The following is an 18785-nucleotide window of genomic DNA, read 5'->3' as shown; positions in this document are numbered from 1 at the left end:
ACTTTTTTTCTGGAGGCTTCTGACCTCTATACTATCCGTAACACAGAAACCCAGTCTGCCTAAGAGTGAACCTAAAGGCAACTTTCATCCCCACAACACCGTTACATCATTTTCCTTGGGGGCCACTAATATGACGACATGTAATGTAATCCTTACTTTGGAGTCTGTGGATGAAATCTTATGGTGTTACCATTCAAATAAAACCTCTTCAGCAGTACATTCACATGGTACTATTATTTTATTTAGTATTTAGTCCTAACTTTGGAGTCTGTAGATGTAATCCTATGGTGTTACCATTCAAATGAAACCTCTTTAGCAGTACTTTCACATGGTACCATTCATTTAGTATGTAGTTCTAACTTTGGAGTCTGGGAATAAAATCCCGTTGATTTACCAGTCAAATGAAACCTCTTCAGTAGTTGCTCGAGTTGATTATTTAAATCTGCTTGAAATGCCGTCTTTTCTATTCTATTACAGAAGTAAATGGACGCAATCAACTCAGTCGATAAACCTTAACTTTTAGCCCTTCAGTACTCCTTTATCAGGTGCTTTTTGATTTTATGTGCTTTTAAAGATAAAGAACGAGACTTTCACTCAGCGTTGCCTTCCAGGAAATCTTGGGCGTAAGAGTAAGTGGCCTTTTGACAAAACATCTGTAAATTTTGGGAGGTGGGGGGCGGGGGGAAGGGGCGGTCATCCACACATTGAGATAAGGAGGGCACCGGTCTCCAAAAAAATTTTCTTCGACCCTGCACGTCTATGTTTGGTCTAAAAATAACCGGGGGCGTGGGCCCCTCCCCTGGATCTGCCACTGATAACAACCAATTGACAGTAACTTTGGTAAAAGAATGTACCTTCAATAGAGAAGTGGCCTTTCTTGGTCCCAGTCCACAAACAAACTGTAGTAGAGCAACTGTGTGGGGATGCTCCAGTAAGCGATTTGGGTCAACGCCTACTTCATTTACCACTGTCACGAATTCCTCATGAAGGCACTTGATGAGACGCTCTTTGGGTACGTGGTCCTACAACAAAAACCACACGTTTCTTAGGAAATGCCCACCTACCCCTCCCTTAACCCAATATTTTCTCTTTGGTGAGAGGTAGTGTTAACACTGGGTTAAGGAAGGGGTGGGCAGTTTGCCAGCATAACCAAACTCTAACTATTTCGGGCTGCTTATTCAAAGAGGAAGGTCACCCAATGTTAGCTCATTTCAGAACTAATCAACCGTCATGTAATTAGAATGTCCACAGTCCGCTATTTTTCAGAAAGATCATCGGAATCGAGCGCTTACCAGTTATCTTGCTTTCAAATGTACCGGGGGGGGGGGGGGGCAGGGGGCGCGTCCCGGGGTTTCTCGCCTCCTCCCAAACCGTTCCCCGCCCCCTTAATAGACTTGGTACATTTGAAACCAAAGTGGCTGCCCGATCGAGGCGATCTTAAGGAATAATAGGGGGATGTGATACAGTCTAATACAGTCTACTGTATCACATAATTGACCGACGCATTAAAACAATACTTTAAACTAAGAAATACAAAACAGGCAAAAGAGAACAAGGCAAAGCAAAACCCGGAACAAAGTAAACAGTTTATCCCAAGGTTTGAAGGTCAGCTCCCATAAGCGTGGTGGTTCCTTTTCTCGAGGTATCAGGAAATCCTTGTCAAAACAAAGCTGTAATAGTCTGGTAAATATTTCAATAAGTCAACTAAATTGTTGTTGTTGTTGATGATGATGATTTGCATCAACTGCGTCTTACTATAAAACCACAACACACACTGTACTAAAAGAAACATGTTAAGGTCTCAAACTTGCGCCCCGACCTTGGTAAAAGATTTCTTAATTTACACACAGCACTCTCAACACGAAAACTACAGATCATTTAACAATTTTCAGTTAGCAGCTGAAGTGATCTTCAACCTAAAATCAGATTGATAATAAAACATACAATACCTATCTTACATTTGTCATCTGGCGATCCGGATCATACCTGGAATGGATGCAGCCTTAAACAAAGGAGTTCATCTTCCTCAACACACAAGGCAGCAAATTCAGAGAGAGGATCTTGAATTCTTCGACCAAGTGACACAGCATGACGTAGCAGGGATGGGTACTCAAGAAACTCATTCTAGATTAAGAATCATGAAAAATAACAGTCTTAAAAAAAATTCGGCCAATCTGGTCTAAAAATAGGAGGGGAGGGGGCTGGCAGCACGCACCCCTCCCCTAGAGAACACTCAAGCCATTTGCAAACTAGTGGAATGAACTTCAGCCTTAGCTCCCTACACTTTGGAGAAATGAGTTTCACCTGTTTTCCAACTCATTGGTCACATTTGTTGGCTTTGAGATCTTAATTAGTCAATAATACATATTATTTTGAATTTCAGAACACATTGTTATTGGCCATGAGCCCGTAAGACTAAGGATAATGATGTTCTTGGTGTGTTTTCCCCTAAATTCACTGAATATCAAGGAGCTGTTGTTTTCAGATAATTCTACAGTTCAAATGATGTACGATAAAGAGGTCACTCGTTACGACCAAAATTTTCAGCCCAAAATTTCCAGTCCCGCGCTTGTGACATGTTGATCACATCATTTCTCGTTTCTTCCCTGAGCTTAAAATTTACCATCATTCTTTATTCATCGCAACGTTCCTCTATTTCAGTGTGAAATTTCAAATAGAAAAGGAAAACAAAAAAACAGTACTATCCCATGTAACTTACTTCGGATCGGGGAGAGGACGTGAAAATGCGAGCCACTTCTCCATCAAGGGCCTCAACAGAGATGGTTGGAATTTGATTCTCTTGTTCCAGTTCTGCAATGCACATCTTCATGTCATCTACCACAGAGAGTGCCTCACGACATTCAGCTGCGACAACCACAACCTGTGGACGTTTCTTCAGGATGAACTGTTTCAAAGTTGCCATATCCTTTTCCTATGAAAACACAGCACGATTGCATTAATTTTTAAACCCTTTCACTACCAAAAGTGGTTAAAGTAAGAAATAAAATGCAACAGCATTAATTTTCCAAATTTCATTTAGTAGAAGTTATTTCTTTTTGTTATTTGGATTCTTTGTTCTCATGACCACAGACTGTCACTCATAAACCACATTATGCAGGTTTATATTTTGACTAGACAGAGTTCCTGAGCTAATTTTATTTTAATTGATTGCCGATTTCTGTAACTATTAAGCCCCGTGCAAACGGATGCAACTTTATTGGCCAACAACTCCCAACATTGTTGGACGTTAAATGTTGCGTCTGTTTGCACACCCTGTTGCATGTTGTTGCGTGTCGTTGCGCAACATTTGAAACCGGACAAACTTTTAGCTACTGTAAACGGACACAACAACTCCTAATATTGTCTGCCAACAATGTTGGGAGTTGTTGCGTCCGTTTGCACGTAGCATAAGACAGTAATCAGTAATCCTTTGTGTTTTATCAGAAGCCAAAAGTATTATATTTTGATAAGTTTCTGAGTCTTGAGTGTCTAGTAAGAAGTTACTGTTGAGCGAAGATGGGGTAGAATATGAGTGCAAATCAGAAATCCTAGTAAAACCTCCTTGATATTTACGGGTGAAGAATTATTAGCAACATCTCACACTTTTTTCAGAGACGGTCAAAGTACATGTAATAAAAGAAAAGGCCAAGACTCTCAAAAAAATTTATTAAAAGTAACGATGCTACCATTTAAATGAAACCTCCTTTCCAGAACCTATGCATAATATTATTAAAATTTTATTTCTCATCATTTAACAAAAAGAAATTTGAATCTTTTTAATTTTTTTTCTGTTTGGCCACTATTAGAACATCAACAACCAAAACAAAGGAGATGGCTAACCTTATCTTCACGTTCCTTGGCTCTTGTCGCATTTCTCCTGTTCAGCAAATATTTGAGTCTGAGGTAGTCCGTCACCTGTCCTCCGCCATCTAACATGGCCAAGAAGGCAGGGGTATCAGGGTTGGGTGAGATGGAACATGACAGCACCCGCAGCCCATCAGAGTTCGTCCTGTCATCAAAGTCTTGCTCATCAACCTGCTGCTCGGGTTGGTACGGAGCAACTTCAATCCATGACCTCAGCTTGCGGCAGCATGACTGGTAACATTAAAACATTGTTTGGAAAGCTTCAGAAAATGCTGTGATTTGAGATGATGCAATTTCTCAACTCATTTCAGTCTGTTCAGCTAATTTGGATATACTTTGTCGCAGGTCGTTCTCCCACCACATCAAATTATATACCGTAGTTTTATGTCTATACACAAGATTTCCACCCTCATGGTTTGTGTAAATGGTAAGCACTCCTGATCTCTCATCGTCTGCTCCAAACAGTGACGAACTCACCTTAACCACAAAATTCTTGGCTTCCTCTAAAAGTTTTAGCTTAAGTTCCTTCTCAAATAGTGGATAAAGCATCTGGTTAAAGGCCCGCGACAAAGCATTCATCCTCTGAGTGTTCCACTCTTGCACCAGATGACTAAATTCATCCTGAAAAATGAGGAGAAACATTTTAATGACAATTTCCTGATTGTAATGCATACTATTACATAGAGGATATTACATGGCTGCGCGGAGATACGAAATTTCTCTTCTCGTGTTGAAAAAATATTTCACTAGCTAGCTGCGCTCACTCATGAAATATTTTTCAACACTCGAAGAGAAATTTCGTATCTCCAAGCAGACATGTAACGTTCTATTTATTACAGCGCTCAAAGTTTAAATTTGAGTTTGGGAGCACTTGTGCTACAGGTGTAAATTTTTAGGCGCACAGCTGAAAATTTTAGGAGCACAGTTTATAATGTTGGGAGCATCTATTTCAAAAGGAAAAGTAAAAAGCTTAACAGTGACACATTTATTTGTCATCTTCACTTTGTTACTTTTACTTCAGTCCGTGATTGATAAAACACAGTCGATTTGCTATGCAGTAATACCGTTGTGATTTTTAATACAATTTCTCTTTTTGACAGTACAGCTGTGACTAAAGAAAACTTACACTTGAAAAAAATTCAAAACTGACAACAACGAGTGTGTCGAACGAGAATGAAAGTTAATCTTTAATGAATTTGTTAAATGCGCAATGACTTACATGTACCTGGGATATGACTTAAAAACTTTCTTGCCTGGAAAAAAAGGCTCTTAATCCGCACTGTTTTTGTTTCGATTGACCCTAAAACTGATCGTTTGACATGATCGTCCACTGCGCAAAAAGCACGTGTTTCGTTCGTAGCATGTATCTGCATGTGTCAGCTGTGTTTATTACAAAACAGAAGAGTCTGGGATGGAGTAAAACATCAAAACGAAAAAGAACATTCGAGTTCGTGGAATCCACTGGGAGTAAAGACCAATTAAAGATACCCGTCTTATCTGGTTCGAGTTCGTAAGTACAGTCGGAAGCAAGTCAGTCGCACTGTGCTTTGGGTTTTATGGCGCACAGGTACGATTACACATGAATTTTTAGGCGCACAACCAAAAATCCAGTCGCATATGCGATCAGTTAGTTGCTAACTTTAAGCCCTGTATTATATAAGCAACAATGAAATACCAAACCATTTCACTTTAATAGTTTTTTGGTGTGAAAGATGCGATTTATTATGTAGCTATAGCAACGGTGATGTCTTCACATGTGAAGATAACATGTTATTTTCACATGGGAAGATATCAAGTTTTCACGCAAAAGCTCACCTGGTATTTAATTGGTTTTTATATAATAAAAATGGGCTCACTTTGTTCAATGAATGGTCAAACGCTTTCTCTTGTTTATCCACCGGTATCCCATTGTTAAGATGCAGTGTGTACAAAACAACTACAGCTGTAAGCTGATAATACAACAGAATGGCTATTGAGCAAAACAAGTTCTTGCCACTCACCCTGTAATAAAGTTGCTTTACTTCATCAAAGTAAGTCTGATATCTGAAAACATATATAAGCAATATCAAGTGTCTTTTTTAAGACAAAATAAAATATAAATAAAATAATGCTGAGTTCTTTAAGAAATAAGCATAATTATTGTTACTACAGTCAACCTCCTCTCATAAGTGACCACCTCCCATGAATGACCATCTATCCACAGCACCAAAATTTTCCCAGACAAAGCCATGTAAGTTGGAACCACTCATTAAGGAACACGACCACTTTTTGTGTTTAACCTCTTGTAGGTGACCAATAGACACATGTTCTGATCTCTCTCTCTCTCTCTCTCTCCCTCTTTTTTTGCAGCATGTACTATCATAAATGCTATTAACAACCCTCCAAGTTGAAGTTTTTGCTTGGTCGCCATTTGGTAACCAACTCTTTTGGTTTAGGGAGACTTTTTTACAAATCAAGGCACCAGCTGCAAAATTTTAGGCGCCATGACGACCAAAATGGTCGCAACTTGGAGGGTTGTGTGAAGAGCTTTTAGTGACATCATGGAACTACAGATATATTATTGTAACTTAGAAACTGAAAAAACATGGGACTACAGATATTGTAGCTTACCAACTGAAAGTAATAAATTCTTTACCAAACAGTAGATGTCTCAGGAATCTTCTTTTGACATATAAGTAGTTTGATTCTCCTAAGTGACCACCTCCTATAGCCAACCACTAAATCTTCACATTTTGGGTGGTCGCTTATGGGAAGTTTGACTGTACTAAGAATTAAAGTTTTTTGCCTCAAAATATGGGGAGCAAGGGATGGCACAGTGGTGAAAGCACTCGCCCCCCACCAATGTGGCCTGGGTCCAAATCCCAGCGTTGATGCCATAATTATGTGGGTAGAGTTTGTTGTTGGTTCTCTCCTTTGCTCCAAGAGGTTTTTCTCTGGGTAATCCGGTTTTCCCCTGTTTTCAAAACCCAACATTTCCAAAATTCCAATTCGACCAGGAATCAGGTAGACAAAGAACCACTTTGTGGATGCCCTACCTCTAAAGCGTCATCATCATCATCATCATCATCATCATCATTATTATTATTATTATTATTATTATTATTATTATTATACCCGGCACTCTTGTCCAGGTCAATTCCAATTGAAATTGTCAGTAGACCATCTTCCTCTGCCTTACACATGCGCAGAAACTGATCACCTTTTAAGTCTTTAACGGGCTTGTTTTTAATATACTTAAAAGTGCTGCATGAGTGAGATTCATCAATTTCCTAATGAAATAAAAAAAAGGCATTGTTATCACCGCTTGATTAAAAAAACAAACAAATGTGGTCACTGAAATGTCATGGTTTTAAAGTGTTACTTTTTACGCCTTAAAGTTGAAATAAATAATCAAAACAAAATCCCTAAATTGTTTGAAAGCTACTGCTAACTTTTTTTTACCTTCTTTCCTTTCTTAGTAGGTTTAATCTTTAGTTTGGCTCTCTCATAGAACGTCTGCCTGACACACTGACGAACCAATGGATCTCTTGCAATCTGCATAGCCACCATATGCCGAGCAGCTTCCAGAACTTGATTGACAGTTGAGAAAGTGCTATAAGGAAAATAATGAATTCTGCAGTCAATATGAAACTATTTGGACAAATCACCAGCTACTTACATGTATAAGCTCTAAAATCCCTTTTCTTCAAAATCAGGTCAAAAGGAGAACCACTATGTGTAATGAGTTCTGTTTACATATGAAAGGTAGCCATCATACCAGACTTCACCCTTAGGACCAATAATTGGACATGGCCTACATGACTGAATTACCTCTTATTTGTTTCATTTTTAGAATGACTTGTTATTTAAGGTAGATGGACTGTCCACACAGAGGTGACCAGAATGATGGACATGTGGCTAAGACAGTCCTTGAATGGAAGCGACAGGGGAAGGGTCACACAGGGAGCCCCTGACAAATGTGGAGGTATGCAAGGATGTCAGACCTTGAGGGCCAAGGACTTTAATACTTAGCATGAGGCAAAACGCATTGCTCAAAATGGAGTCAGATGGCAAGCATTTATGGTGGACAAATGTTCCATCAGCAATAAAGAGGATTGAGAATTTAGGGTGAGGGGAAGGCAAAATGTGGAAGAAGACCAAAATTAACCTAGTTAGTGAAGCTCTGCCTGTTACTAGACAATTAACGAGATCTACCAAGTCATTGAGCAGCAATGCTATTACTTGTATCCCTAAGCAAAGTAGAACTGTTACTTATCAACGCTCATTTTTCATACATGTACGTGTGCCACAAATGGAATGTCCTTCCCCCTGAGTTACGCACAAATCACATTTCTCTAGCTTCTTTTAAATGTTTACTACTCCAATACTACAATGAGGCTCTACATCTGTACATCACTGATGACATCAGAACCTGGAGAACAATCTGTCCCAGGTCAGAGGTGCAATAATTATAGTGAGGACTCTCCTGCACTTGCACTACTGCCGTATTTTTTGCCATCTTTGTATTTTTTTTTCCTGTTTATCTGTTAGTGGCTTTAATCATTATTTATACATTTCACATTATTATTATTATTATTATTATTTTTAATGTGGTAATTGGCTAGGCTGTAGTGGTCTCCCTGCCTAATAATTTTATGTAACTGTTATAAGTATCGTTTTCTGGTTACGCGAATCTAAATAAAGAAATAAACAATATTGCTCACGATCATACAGCTACCAATAACTCTCGAAAGTTCATTCCTCTAGTAAAAATGAACAAATTATTCATAAAACGACCTGCACATGGATTGTAGTTTTAAGGTTTTGATTTGAGGCAAAATGGAATGTCTTCTCACCTACTGAGGTAATTTTCAGCTGTTTCATCTGGTTCAACAGGATGTTGCTCTGTTTCATGTCGTTGGTAGTTGTCACGCAAGTTCTCTCCTAACTGATCTGGTGTCAAGCCAAACTTTCTCGCCAATCCACTCACACCTGAAATAATAATGTGAAACTATGAGAAGAGGAATAAAATAAATATCAATATCAACCCTCTCACCCCTAAGTGAATACTTTCAAAAAGTAATAATTAAGTTATACTTTCAAACTTCTTGGTGTAAATCCTAAAAAAGAAACATCAGAAGGCAAAAGTCCTCACAAAGAGTTCTATTTGAATGGTAACACCAAAGGATTTCATCCACGGACTTAAAAATTGGAATGACTAAATATCTTACCATGATTTGGTTGGGGAGTGAGAGAATTTTCTTAAAATAGAACTGACAAGAAAAAAAAGTGGTAGTAAAACTTTACAGATGCAATAGAGGTGGGGCAGGGATTCAGTGTGCTTTCATGTAGGAGAGATCTAGTGCTTGGAGGTGATAAAAACTGTGGTGTAACTCAGCTGAAAATAGCACTCAATCACACTTACTGAGAAAACAACTTGAATATGACTTTTGCAACAGTTTTAACCCCGCTTTACGGACACCTCTCCTTTATGCAAAGTTTGCTTTGTCCCTTGGGAAAGAAAGACCTTACATTTTCTCTAAATTCAACCTGCTCAACAGGAACACCACATTAAAGGGGCTGTGATACGGCGGTCCAGTTCATTTTGTTTAATTTTGCCAATCACTCAACTTCAATCGCTATGGAACTTTAAGTAAGCAAAGAAATTACAGGTAAATGACAAAATCAGAGACCTGAGACAAAAAAATGTGTCTCCTGAGCATTATTTTTGAAGTTGCAAGCAGCAGGGGTCAACTTTGAAAAACTGTTAGGCTGAACAGTTTTCAAAAACCCTAATTTCAGTCCATTTCAATCTTCTTCAGTTTTGCCCATCCATGGCATCTGTTGTTTCTGTTATGTTATTTTAACCTTCCTCTGAAGTTTTAAGCGGTTATTTTTTTGTTTCTTTTAATTTGTTTTTAATGTGGCAATGTTGAAATAAAATATCTTGAAATTTTGAAATCTCTTCATTTTGAAAAGATCTATCTAAAATCCAGCGCAGTCAAAAGCCTGCTGTGTGTTTCACCTGCTTGTCTGCATATGGTATACAGATCACGTTTGACTGGCATTTTATGTTTGGGTGGAGTTGGCTTGGATTCCCCTTCAGCTTCCTCATTTTCAGATTGTTTCTTTTTCCTCTTGGCTTCCCACATGGCAGGAATATCATTTCTGTAGTACAGCATGAAGTGACTGTACACATCTTTGAGCTCCTCGATCGTCTCTACGCCATCCAACCTGACAAAGAAAGTGAGTGGTGATTATATGTACATGTACTTCTTGAACTTTTTTCAATACAGATTGCCCTACTGTCAACTTGACAAAGTTTTTCAATACAGTGGAACCCCGTTAATACGGTCAGCAATGGGCCAAAAAAACAATTTGGCTGTATTAAAGGGTGACCGTATTAACAGGGGTTATTTACAAGAACGTGTATGGCCGTTTCGCAGGGCGGACAAAAAAAGTGGCCATAACCATGAGGTGACTGTGTTACTGAGGTGGCCGTAAGGTGGGGTTTCACTTTCTACTTCAGTTCTGAATTTGTTGTGTCAGCTGAATAGAAGCAGTGAAGACTCATTTATACAGGGTTAGCCACGACCTAAGAATACCAGTGTACAACTTTTTGTTTTAAACCCAAATTCAGGTGCCTTCTTGCCGCAGCCGGTACTTGTAAATATTTTACATTAGGTTGAGGCTCACCCTGTACAACCAAGTTTTTGGTGCTTTTATCCAGCAGCCATGACAAAATTCAAAACTGGACATTGATGAGTTTTTGATGTCTATTATGCTACAGGCTGTATGTGGATGTACTAACTCCAAATCATTATTTTAGTTCATTTATTTAATTATTGGTAGACAAAGAACACTAGGTAGATGCACAACCTTCAAATTAATATTTTATTTATTTATTTTTATTATATAGACACGAGTGTTTTACTGGAAAATATACCACTCATAAAATTCATAAAAACTACATCCGGGACCCGAGTGGTTTATTTTCCATGATCTCACACATGAGTTTATCGATGACGTAATTTCGGTAATTTCCCCTCAAAATTTGTAGGCGTCTTTCTTTTTGGCGAATAAAAATCTATTATGTTATCGATGTCTTTTTGTCTATATAATAAAAAGAACGTTGCACCGCGGCTTGAAGATATGAATTTTATTTTCTCGTGGCAAAAAACACTCGCAAATAAAATTCATATCTTCGCGCCACTGTGTAATATCCTCTATATATTTTTACTACCTTTCAATATCCTCAGGCTGTAGAATCCTTGTATCATCATCAAGAGGTTTATCTCCACTTTCCTGGATCTTGTTGAACTGATAATCCTGCATTTCTTGGAACAGGCGATGGAGGTTCTCCTTACGAGTACGCAGCTGACACCACTAAGTAACCAAATAGTAATCATCAAGTTCTCCCCCATTTTTATCATTTATCTTAATTTTGTTTGTTTGTTGAGCCTTGAGAAGACTTCACTCGTGTAGGAAAACTTTCCTCTGGAATGTTGAGAAACATGCAAGCAGTGCAAAAGAATAGTGTTGACGGCGCTTCACGTATCAAAGTGTTTGAATGTCAGAAAAGGAATATTGGAGGGTGGGAGACAGTACAGTAAAAAATCAGACCAACAGGACCCCTCTAGATTGCTGGTATCCAGAGGTACATTGTGTAAACATCTCTAAAAGGTGTAAACTGAGATATCTCACCTTTTCATCCCATTCCCAGACTTTCCACAAGTCTTCTGTGTTAAGTTCAGGCTCAATGTACTCTTTTCTGTAGTTGGCTATAAATGGAACCTGCAAGAGTGATTGTTGGTGATACTAAATCCACAGAAGGCAAAATCTGGCACATGTTAATTCCAAGGAAGGGTGGGGGTACTGCCATTTCAATTATGGGCTATATAGGTATGTGCCATTGCAAACGGTACAGATGAATGGTTTTTCAAGCAGTTTATACAGGGATAGGGTAAAAGATCAGAAAGCTTGGGTCTAGAATAAAGAATCATTTTCCAGGAAACTGATCAAGTGGAAACAGGGAATTGACACACAGAAAAAATTGATGTAAAATAGCAAATTCAAATTTGGACACAACGTACTTTGCAGAAAAGAAAGTGTCAACCTCAGTATTTTCTAGAACATAGAGAATCTAGCCCAAAAAGGTACCCCTCCCCCCCCTCCAGGATAGTACTCAACCCTCTAGAACCTCTTATTTTACTGGAACTTCAATAGCATGCAGCACCTTTGTTCTTAGGACAGGGTTCTCCCCAAATTTTAGCTCAGCAGGTAAGGGACCATTCATGGACGGTAAGGCCAAAAGATATACACTTTTCTCGGGGGGGGGGGAGGGGGGTGGGGGAGTGGAGGGAGGGACATGGACCCCGCCCTCCTTGGGAAATTTTTTTATTCCCATATTTTAAGACCTATTTTACGCTAATCTGCTGTCGTGTTATCTTTAGACAACAAATTAAAACGTTCGATTCCAATAATTTTACTATGTCTTTAATGTCCCCTTTCCAAAATGCATGTCCTTAAAAAGGAAAGCTATATATACAGTACAGTCCAAAAGTAATGCACGTGCTAAAAGTGGCATAAGAAGTTGCTGTGCCGCAAGAACATGCAAGCCACCGCAAGAAGTGAAAGTGCCGTATTTTTGCGGACCCTTTGTGTTTTACCCGCAAGAACTTTGAAACGAAAGAAGTCAAAAATCTTCACCGCAAGAAGCTAGAAAACTACCGCAAGCCTCAAGAAGGCGCATGAAATTCTTTACAAGTGTTAACCTGAAAGAAGTTTGTGGTATTTGTCAACTTTTTGTTGCAACATCATTTTGTAGCTTTGATACTATTTCACTCTGTGGCAGCAAAAGGTAATCATGAAAGGACACACGTAAAAAGTTCCCTGAGAAAGCGAACAGCTTTCTCTGCTTTTTCTGCAAAGTGAACACTTCAATCGTTCAGCTTTTCCAAAGTTTAATAGATAAAGCGTGTGAGGCGATTGTTTAACAAAACGATCTGTAGTTTCGAACATTTCGATCATTTGGATCATTTCATAGTACAATACCATACTCTCGGCAAAACAAACCAAAGGCGTTGAATTTCTGCCACAATGGATATCACGATTCCAAAGAAAACATGACGATTATTTTTCACTTTATTGCAGTAATTTGAAAGAGCCTTTCGTGAAACATTCCTTACTTTACTTTAGTATGTTTTTTCTTTCGAGGAGCGCTTTAATTTGACACAGTTGTGGTCTTAAATTACACGGCTCTTTTGCGAAACACACTATGATCGTTATTTTTTTGAAGTGCTGCTTTTTTATCGAAATTGTGCACATTTCCTCGCTTAAAAGGTTACCTTTGCACAAGATAATTTTATATATACTGTTTCAAAATTCATCGATCCTTATTTTGCAAAACGAGCTGCAGTGTGCATTTTAAAAAAACATGAACGTATTTTTAGTTTATCTTTTTTGTTTACACGTGTTATCTATACATCCCTGTCATTGTAAACCAGCAAGAACGAAACAGTTTTAGGGTTTTGAATGTTTAAAACTATGTGCCTAAAGTATAGATTAGTGATCCCCTGACAAACATGGAAAGTGGCACAGCTATTTTATTGTCAGAATAAATTTTCATGTGTTTGCGGCGATCTCGCAAAATGACCCGATGATCGTTTGTGAAACTCCTTCAAACAGCTACTGAAAGAAGCGAAACAAACGAACTGTCAGAAACGACAGAAATCACCAGAAAAGGATAGAAACGATGCAAACGAAAAAATCGCCAAACGATAATGTAAACGATTCAAACGCTTAGCGCAACGCCTCGCTTGACCTTGATCTGACCTGTTGAATAATTTTGTCTGCAAAATTTTCAGTGAAATATATCTATGAAAGTAAAAACGACTGAAGAAGTTCTTGCGTCTTGCTGGATTCAAGGCAAGCGCCCTACAAAAAGCCGCACGAAGCTGTCAGCTTGCGGACGCAAAAAGAAGTTCTTGCACATGCATTATTTTTGGGCTATACGTTTTGTACTTAGGTAGCTATACTTTTCCATATATTCATTCTTTTTCTTGTGAGGATCGGATCGGATCACAACTTGCATATTTTTTTTAAAAAAAAATATTTAATTTTTAAAAAAACCTTTAAGCGGTTGCAGGCGGTAAGAAGTGTTGTTTCAGGCGGTAAATTTTACCGGTTACCGCCTGATAAGGAGAACACTGTAGGATAGGGTCCATTGTTATTTAAGTTTGTTTTATTGTTTTCTCAGGCAATCTTATGAGGCCTGCCTTGTAAGAGCTGCATACTGCCCCAAATCTAGAGATTTTGTGCGACATGAGACACAGGGAAATTTTTAGTAGAACACCCTCTGGTCAGGAAAAGAGGGTGGTCTACCTGTGGTAGGACATTGTTCAATGCCTCAAAGCTATTTGCAGCTCTAGCTGGTAGGTAGAAAATAATAACAAAACATAAACGAACCTCAAACAGGTGATTTCTCATCAGGTTTAAAGCTTCTTTAATCTTGCTGACAGCAGAGTATGGTTTGGGTGCTTTGGTGCGAGAGTGGGTATCACTGTCCAGAATATCCTAGAGTGAAGAACAGTCATCATTAAGCTTCTAAGACCCAAGGTCCACATACAAATTCTCCAAACTGATCTCTATACATTTCCTTACAGAATCAGTTGAGAGAATTTGTTAAAAGATCAAAGCATTTTTCCCTTAGGTGATCATTTTATTTACCCTCATAAAACTTTTCTTTTAATCATGTATTGATGTAATTATAGGAGAAAATTGATGTTGGTCACTCTCTTCAAATGCCACGAAAATTCCTGGTAATCAAGGATTTTTAAGACTGTGCTCTAAGCCACTGCTGTAAATCTTTGAAATCCAGAGTGCCCAACATATCACTTCTATGACTAAGATTTTCTAGTCGACCGGGATAAAAAGTTATGCACCACTGCCGGGTTGTTCAAAGCTGGGTTAAGATAACCCAGGGTTAGTGCAAAATTTGAATTCAAATATGAAAGCTTATAAAGTAAATTCAGTTTAAATCTTTTTGTCAACAAGTTGATGATTCGATGCTCTATGAGTATCAGAGAAAATTGTCCAAGAAAATGCTTTTGAACAAAAGAGAAAGAAACCCGGTTAAAAATTAACTCTGAGTTAAGCGCTAATCGGTCTTCGAACAACTGGGCCCAGGGACCGCCAGCCATTGATAGAGCACTGCCTTGATTCCACTGTTCTTCAATCATCCTTCCTAGGGATGACACAAAGAACGGCTGTGTAGCAGACTAAGATTTTACTGACATGTCAGGAAGGTCCAAGGGTCTGACACAAACAGACACCATTAATCCATGAAGAGTGGCAAAGGCAGAAATGGAACCCAGTCATACAAGGTTAAGCATATTCACTGCTTATTACAAATGCAGGAATGCAGAGGTGTACCGTAAAATTCCGAAAATAAGCCCCGGGCTTATATTTTTCAAAGGCCCTTTTTGAGGGGCTTATCTACGGAGGGAAATTTGCGTTTCAAAATCTATTGGTCTAGCCTTATAGTTGGAAGGAAATTTACCGGTTTTTGCTTTGTTTTACTTTGTATTTGAGGGCAATTTTCCAAGTACAAGCCCCCCGGAGGGCTTATATTTGGAGGGGCAATTTAACGGAGGGATTTTTTGCCTTACGAGTTTAGGAGGCTTATATTTGGAGGGGCTTATACATGGAGGGGCCTACTTTCAAAATTTTACGGTATCTGAAATCTACAACTACTAGTGGATTGAACATTCATATAATAAGTTCATTAATGTGATCTTGGGGGTTATGCTTGGCCGTTGACTGTATTATTCTTGACTTAAGCCAGCCAAACCAATACATCCTTGCTTGATGTACTGTTACAAGCCAAACCTGCTGTTGTGATATCGGGAATTCCAGAAATGCATGTTGGTAAATCCACTGTGCCTCATCGTCAAGCTCCCCATCTTCGGTTGATTTGACAGGAAAATCACGCACCTGTAAGAAAAAAAAAAGGTGATTCAAATGAACTTGTTTCATCTTTGAAGATGGTTAGCCTTCTGAAAGTATCAAGTGAAATCACATTCTGAACATTGGAACCACAAAGTTCTCAGAAAATTCTTTTTCTTTACTCATTCATCTATTGCTTCTTTAGCAAATTAAACAACCTACAGTGTATTCTGAGAGTTTGTGATAACCATCTCTAGATGTTCATGGTGCTGTTATTTTTTACCAATTTGGATTGGTCAACTGTACCTCTTAAGCCAAGGTGTGCATTTTTTTCCTAATAAGCTACTATAATAAATAAAGTACAAATTCCTTATTTTTGACAGTATGCTTTCGGAATTACTTATCCAAACAGTTTACAAGATGCATGTCAAAAGTAATATGAACCTAGTGTGCAACCTTGCTCTCTGTATAGAGCCCCTGCCCAGTGTTAGTGAAATCATAGCAGGGTTATAAAAAAACTTGAATTCCAGCTTGTCCTTTGGGCAAGCAGCTCTCGCATTTTGCTTGCCCAGGGTTGCTTGTTGCTTACCTTAGTTAATGATTTTGTTAGATGATGACTTGCCCAGACACTCACCCCTCAGGCAAGTAATTTTTAAAAGTTACTTGCCCAGCAAGAAAACCTACTTGTCCCATACTACTGGACACAGGGATGTCACTAAGATTTCAAGTTGCTGGGTAAATACAATAAGTAGGCACGGAATCAAACAGCTAGGGACTTCTTTTGGTCCTATTTTTCTCCTATTTTCCGATGAAAGTAGCCAGGGGCCACATTCATAATAGCTCCCAGCTCTTAATTCAAGCCCCAGGACAGGACTTTTTTTAAGCCCTGTCCTAGGGTTTTAATCCTGTCAGGGAATCTCATGACACTCATGACATGGTGATTATCAAATCGTTTACAAATAACCTGTTGTTGCTTTCACAACTGACCTGAAATCTTTCTGGTACATCAGCATTTCTGATTTCACTGTCTTTGCTGGTCAACATTCCTTTCTCAAGCTCACTTGGTTCAAAGACCTATGAAGACAAAATGGCAAACTGACATTCTTGCTTTGCCTTTGTACACAGATACAGTGTCGATCTTTGATAAGCTTAACAGAAGTTTCTTATAACAATTATTATTCATTCAAAATATTTCACCATTTCTGATTGGCTCCAATACTCTGGTTTATTCTTCAAAACTAGCAGGTGCTTACCAAATTTGAAAGATGCGAGCAATATACCATAGATTTGATGGGATCTTGCATAATAACCTATCAATAAACCTTGTTTGTAAGCGAGTAGCCTAGCTGTTTATTCCTTATTGGAATAAAAAACATGGCTGAATTTCTTGCTAAAACTGAACAGAAAAGTGCAAAAATATGCAAAAAATTGCTCAATAGATGTTGTCTACTTTTTGAGGAGTATCTGCACGAAAAACATTCTTTTATATCCCAAAATAATGCCGAAAAATAGGTCAATGTTTACAGTCAAATTGGGAAAACCGTGAACACCAGAAAATATTTCTGGAATGTTATTGAGTTGCAAGAAAAAAGCCAATCAGGAATGAGAAAACTGAACCACAAGCAAGAATGTTAATTAGTTTGTGGTTCTGTGACTTGTTTGCATATTCTGATCTTTGCTGTGACCATTCCTAAGATGTTTCAAGTGTAGACGGTTTTCCCGGTCACACAGTAAGAATATTAACAAGGAGTTCAGGTTGTTAAGTTAATGTTTTGAATGACCAATAAAACAAATTACTGAATTTGGCTTTTGTATGATGAGAAGAATTATGCAGCCCTCAGAGGCTGTTATCGACCTCGGATTCAGCCTCAGCGAATAACATTCTTTTTGATCCGCATAATTCTTCTCACCATACTCAATCTAATTCAATAATAGTATTGTTGATGATAATTATAATACAGTCTGTACATGTAAGTTAGAAATTAAAAGGTTTCAGTTTGTTAGTCGCATTCCAAACAAAAAATCAAAACTAATTGTTTTTTTCAAATCTTTCTCTGAGGACAACAAAAATAATATTACACTTTTCTATTGGACGAGTTGACGTTAAGATAATGTTCTTTAAATACCAAGAAAGCCCTCACAAACCTCACCTCATAAATTGATTTTTTTGTGGATTTTTTCTTTTGTTGTCTTAATGTTCCATCTTCCCCATCTTCCTCTTCATATTCATCTTCATCCTCATCTGATGAAAAGTCATCTCTCCCATACTTTTCAAATTCGTCAAAATCAAAGTCAAGACCAAAGATGTCTTGCGCTTCCATGAGGGCTCTAACATAACAAAAAAAACCTTTCATTAGTCACAAAAATATTATTGCAGATCTGTCTCTGCAATGCAACTGCCACTACCGACACCACCACCACCACTACGACTACTACCACTAACACTACCACTATGATATGACTATGACTACGACTACTACTACTACTACTACAGAGTACAGTATACACTGCATCATACCCTTTGTGGTAAACCATTATCATTACTTCATCATTGATAATAGCAAAGAGAGCACCTGTTCTCAAAGCACCCAATGCAGGCACTGAAATAAGTTTCTGGGAAACTGCCCACATACCCCCCCCCCCTCCCCACACCCTGAGCCAACATCAACACCCACTTCTCACTTAGGGCAAAATGTTGGCTTAGGGGGAGGGGTAGGTGGGCAGATTCCAGAAACGTATAATGATCCCAGATTTTCTTAAACAAAATGTAGATGTTGTAAAGGAGATAAACAGCATATGAGATCCTGGTCACCAGTATAAATTTTTGGGTTGCTGGTTATCATTTCAGACCCAGTACTTTGTTGCACCTTTTGCCCTTCCAAAGGCCACAAGAAATGCCAGTTTTTGCACAAACCATATACCGGTATGCTGGACACCATGAATTTCATTGGTGAGAGCCTTAGAGTGACAATTTTTCTTCCTTACAATCTTGCCCA

General features: G+C 38.5%; 1 protein-coding gene across 1 annotated transcript in view; it reads right to left on the bottom strand.

Annotated features, from left to right (window-relative positions):
* Window positions 1-18785, bottom strand: part of LOC140952783 (transcription elongation factor SPT6-like) — a 36027-nt gene that overhangs the window by 9239 nt on the left and 8003 nt on the right. Inside the window, exons 6-21 of the mRNA XM_073402229.1 lie at window positions 17940-18117; window positions 16777-16863; window positions 15733-15837; window positions 14311-14418; window positions 11548-11637; window positions 11087-11229; window positions 9869-10077; window positions 8700-8835; window positions 7306-7456; window positions 6979-7133; window positions 5865-5907; window positions 4342-4485; window positions 3841-4095; window positions 2720-2932; window positions 1987-2124; window positions 855-1022 (exon numbers count right to left, since the gene is read on the bottom strand). Coding sequence (XP_073258330.1) covers window positions 855-1022; window positions 1987-2124; window positions 2720-2932; window positions 3841-4095; window positions 4342-4485; window positions 5865-5907; window positions 6979-7133; window positions 7306-7456; window positions 8700-8835; window positions 9869-10077; window positions 11087-11229; window positions 11548-11637; window positions 14311-14418; window positions 15733-15837; window positions 16777-16863; window positions 17940-18117 — 2323 coding nt within the window. The remainder of the gene's footprint in view (window positions 1-854; window positions 1023-1986; window positions 2125-2719; window positions 2933-3840; window positions 4096-4341; window positions 4486-5864; window positions 5908-6978; window positions 7134-7305; window positions 7457-8699; window positions 8836-9868; window positions 10078-11086; window positions 11230-11547; window positions 11638-14310; window positions 14419-15732; window positions 15838-16776; window positions 16864-17939; window positions 18118-18785) is intronic.

This window comes from Porites lutea, chromosome 11, assembly GCF_958299795.1.
Source record: "Porites lutea chromosome 11, jaPorLute2.1, whole genome shotgun sequence".
In the NCBI taxonomy this organism is placed as follows: domain Eukaryota; kingdom Metazoa; phylum Cnidaria; class Anthozoa; order Scleractinia; family Poritidae; genus Porites; species Porites lutea.
Note: the sequence above shows the minus strand (reverse complement) of the source record. Positions and strands in the feature narration are given on the sequence as shown.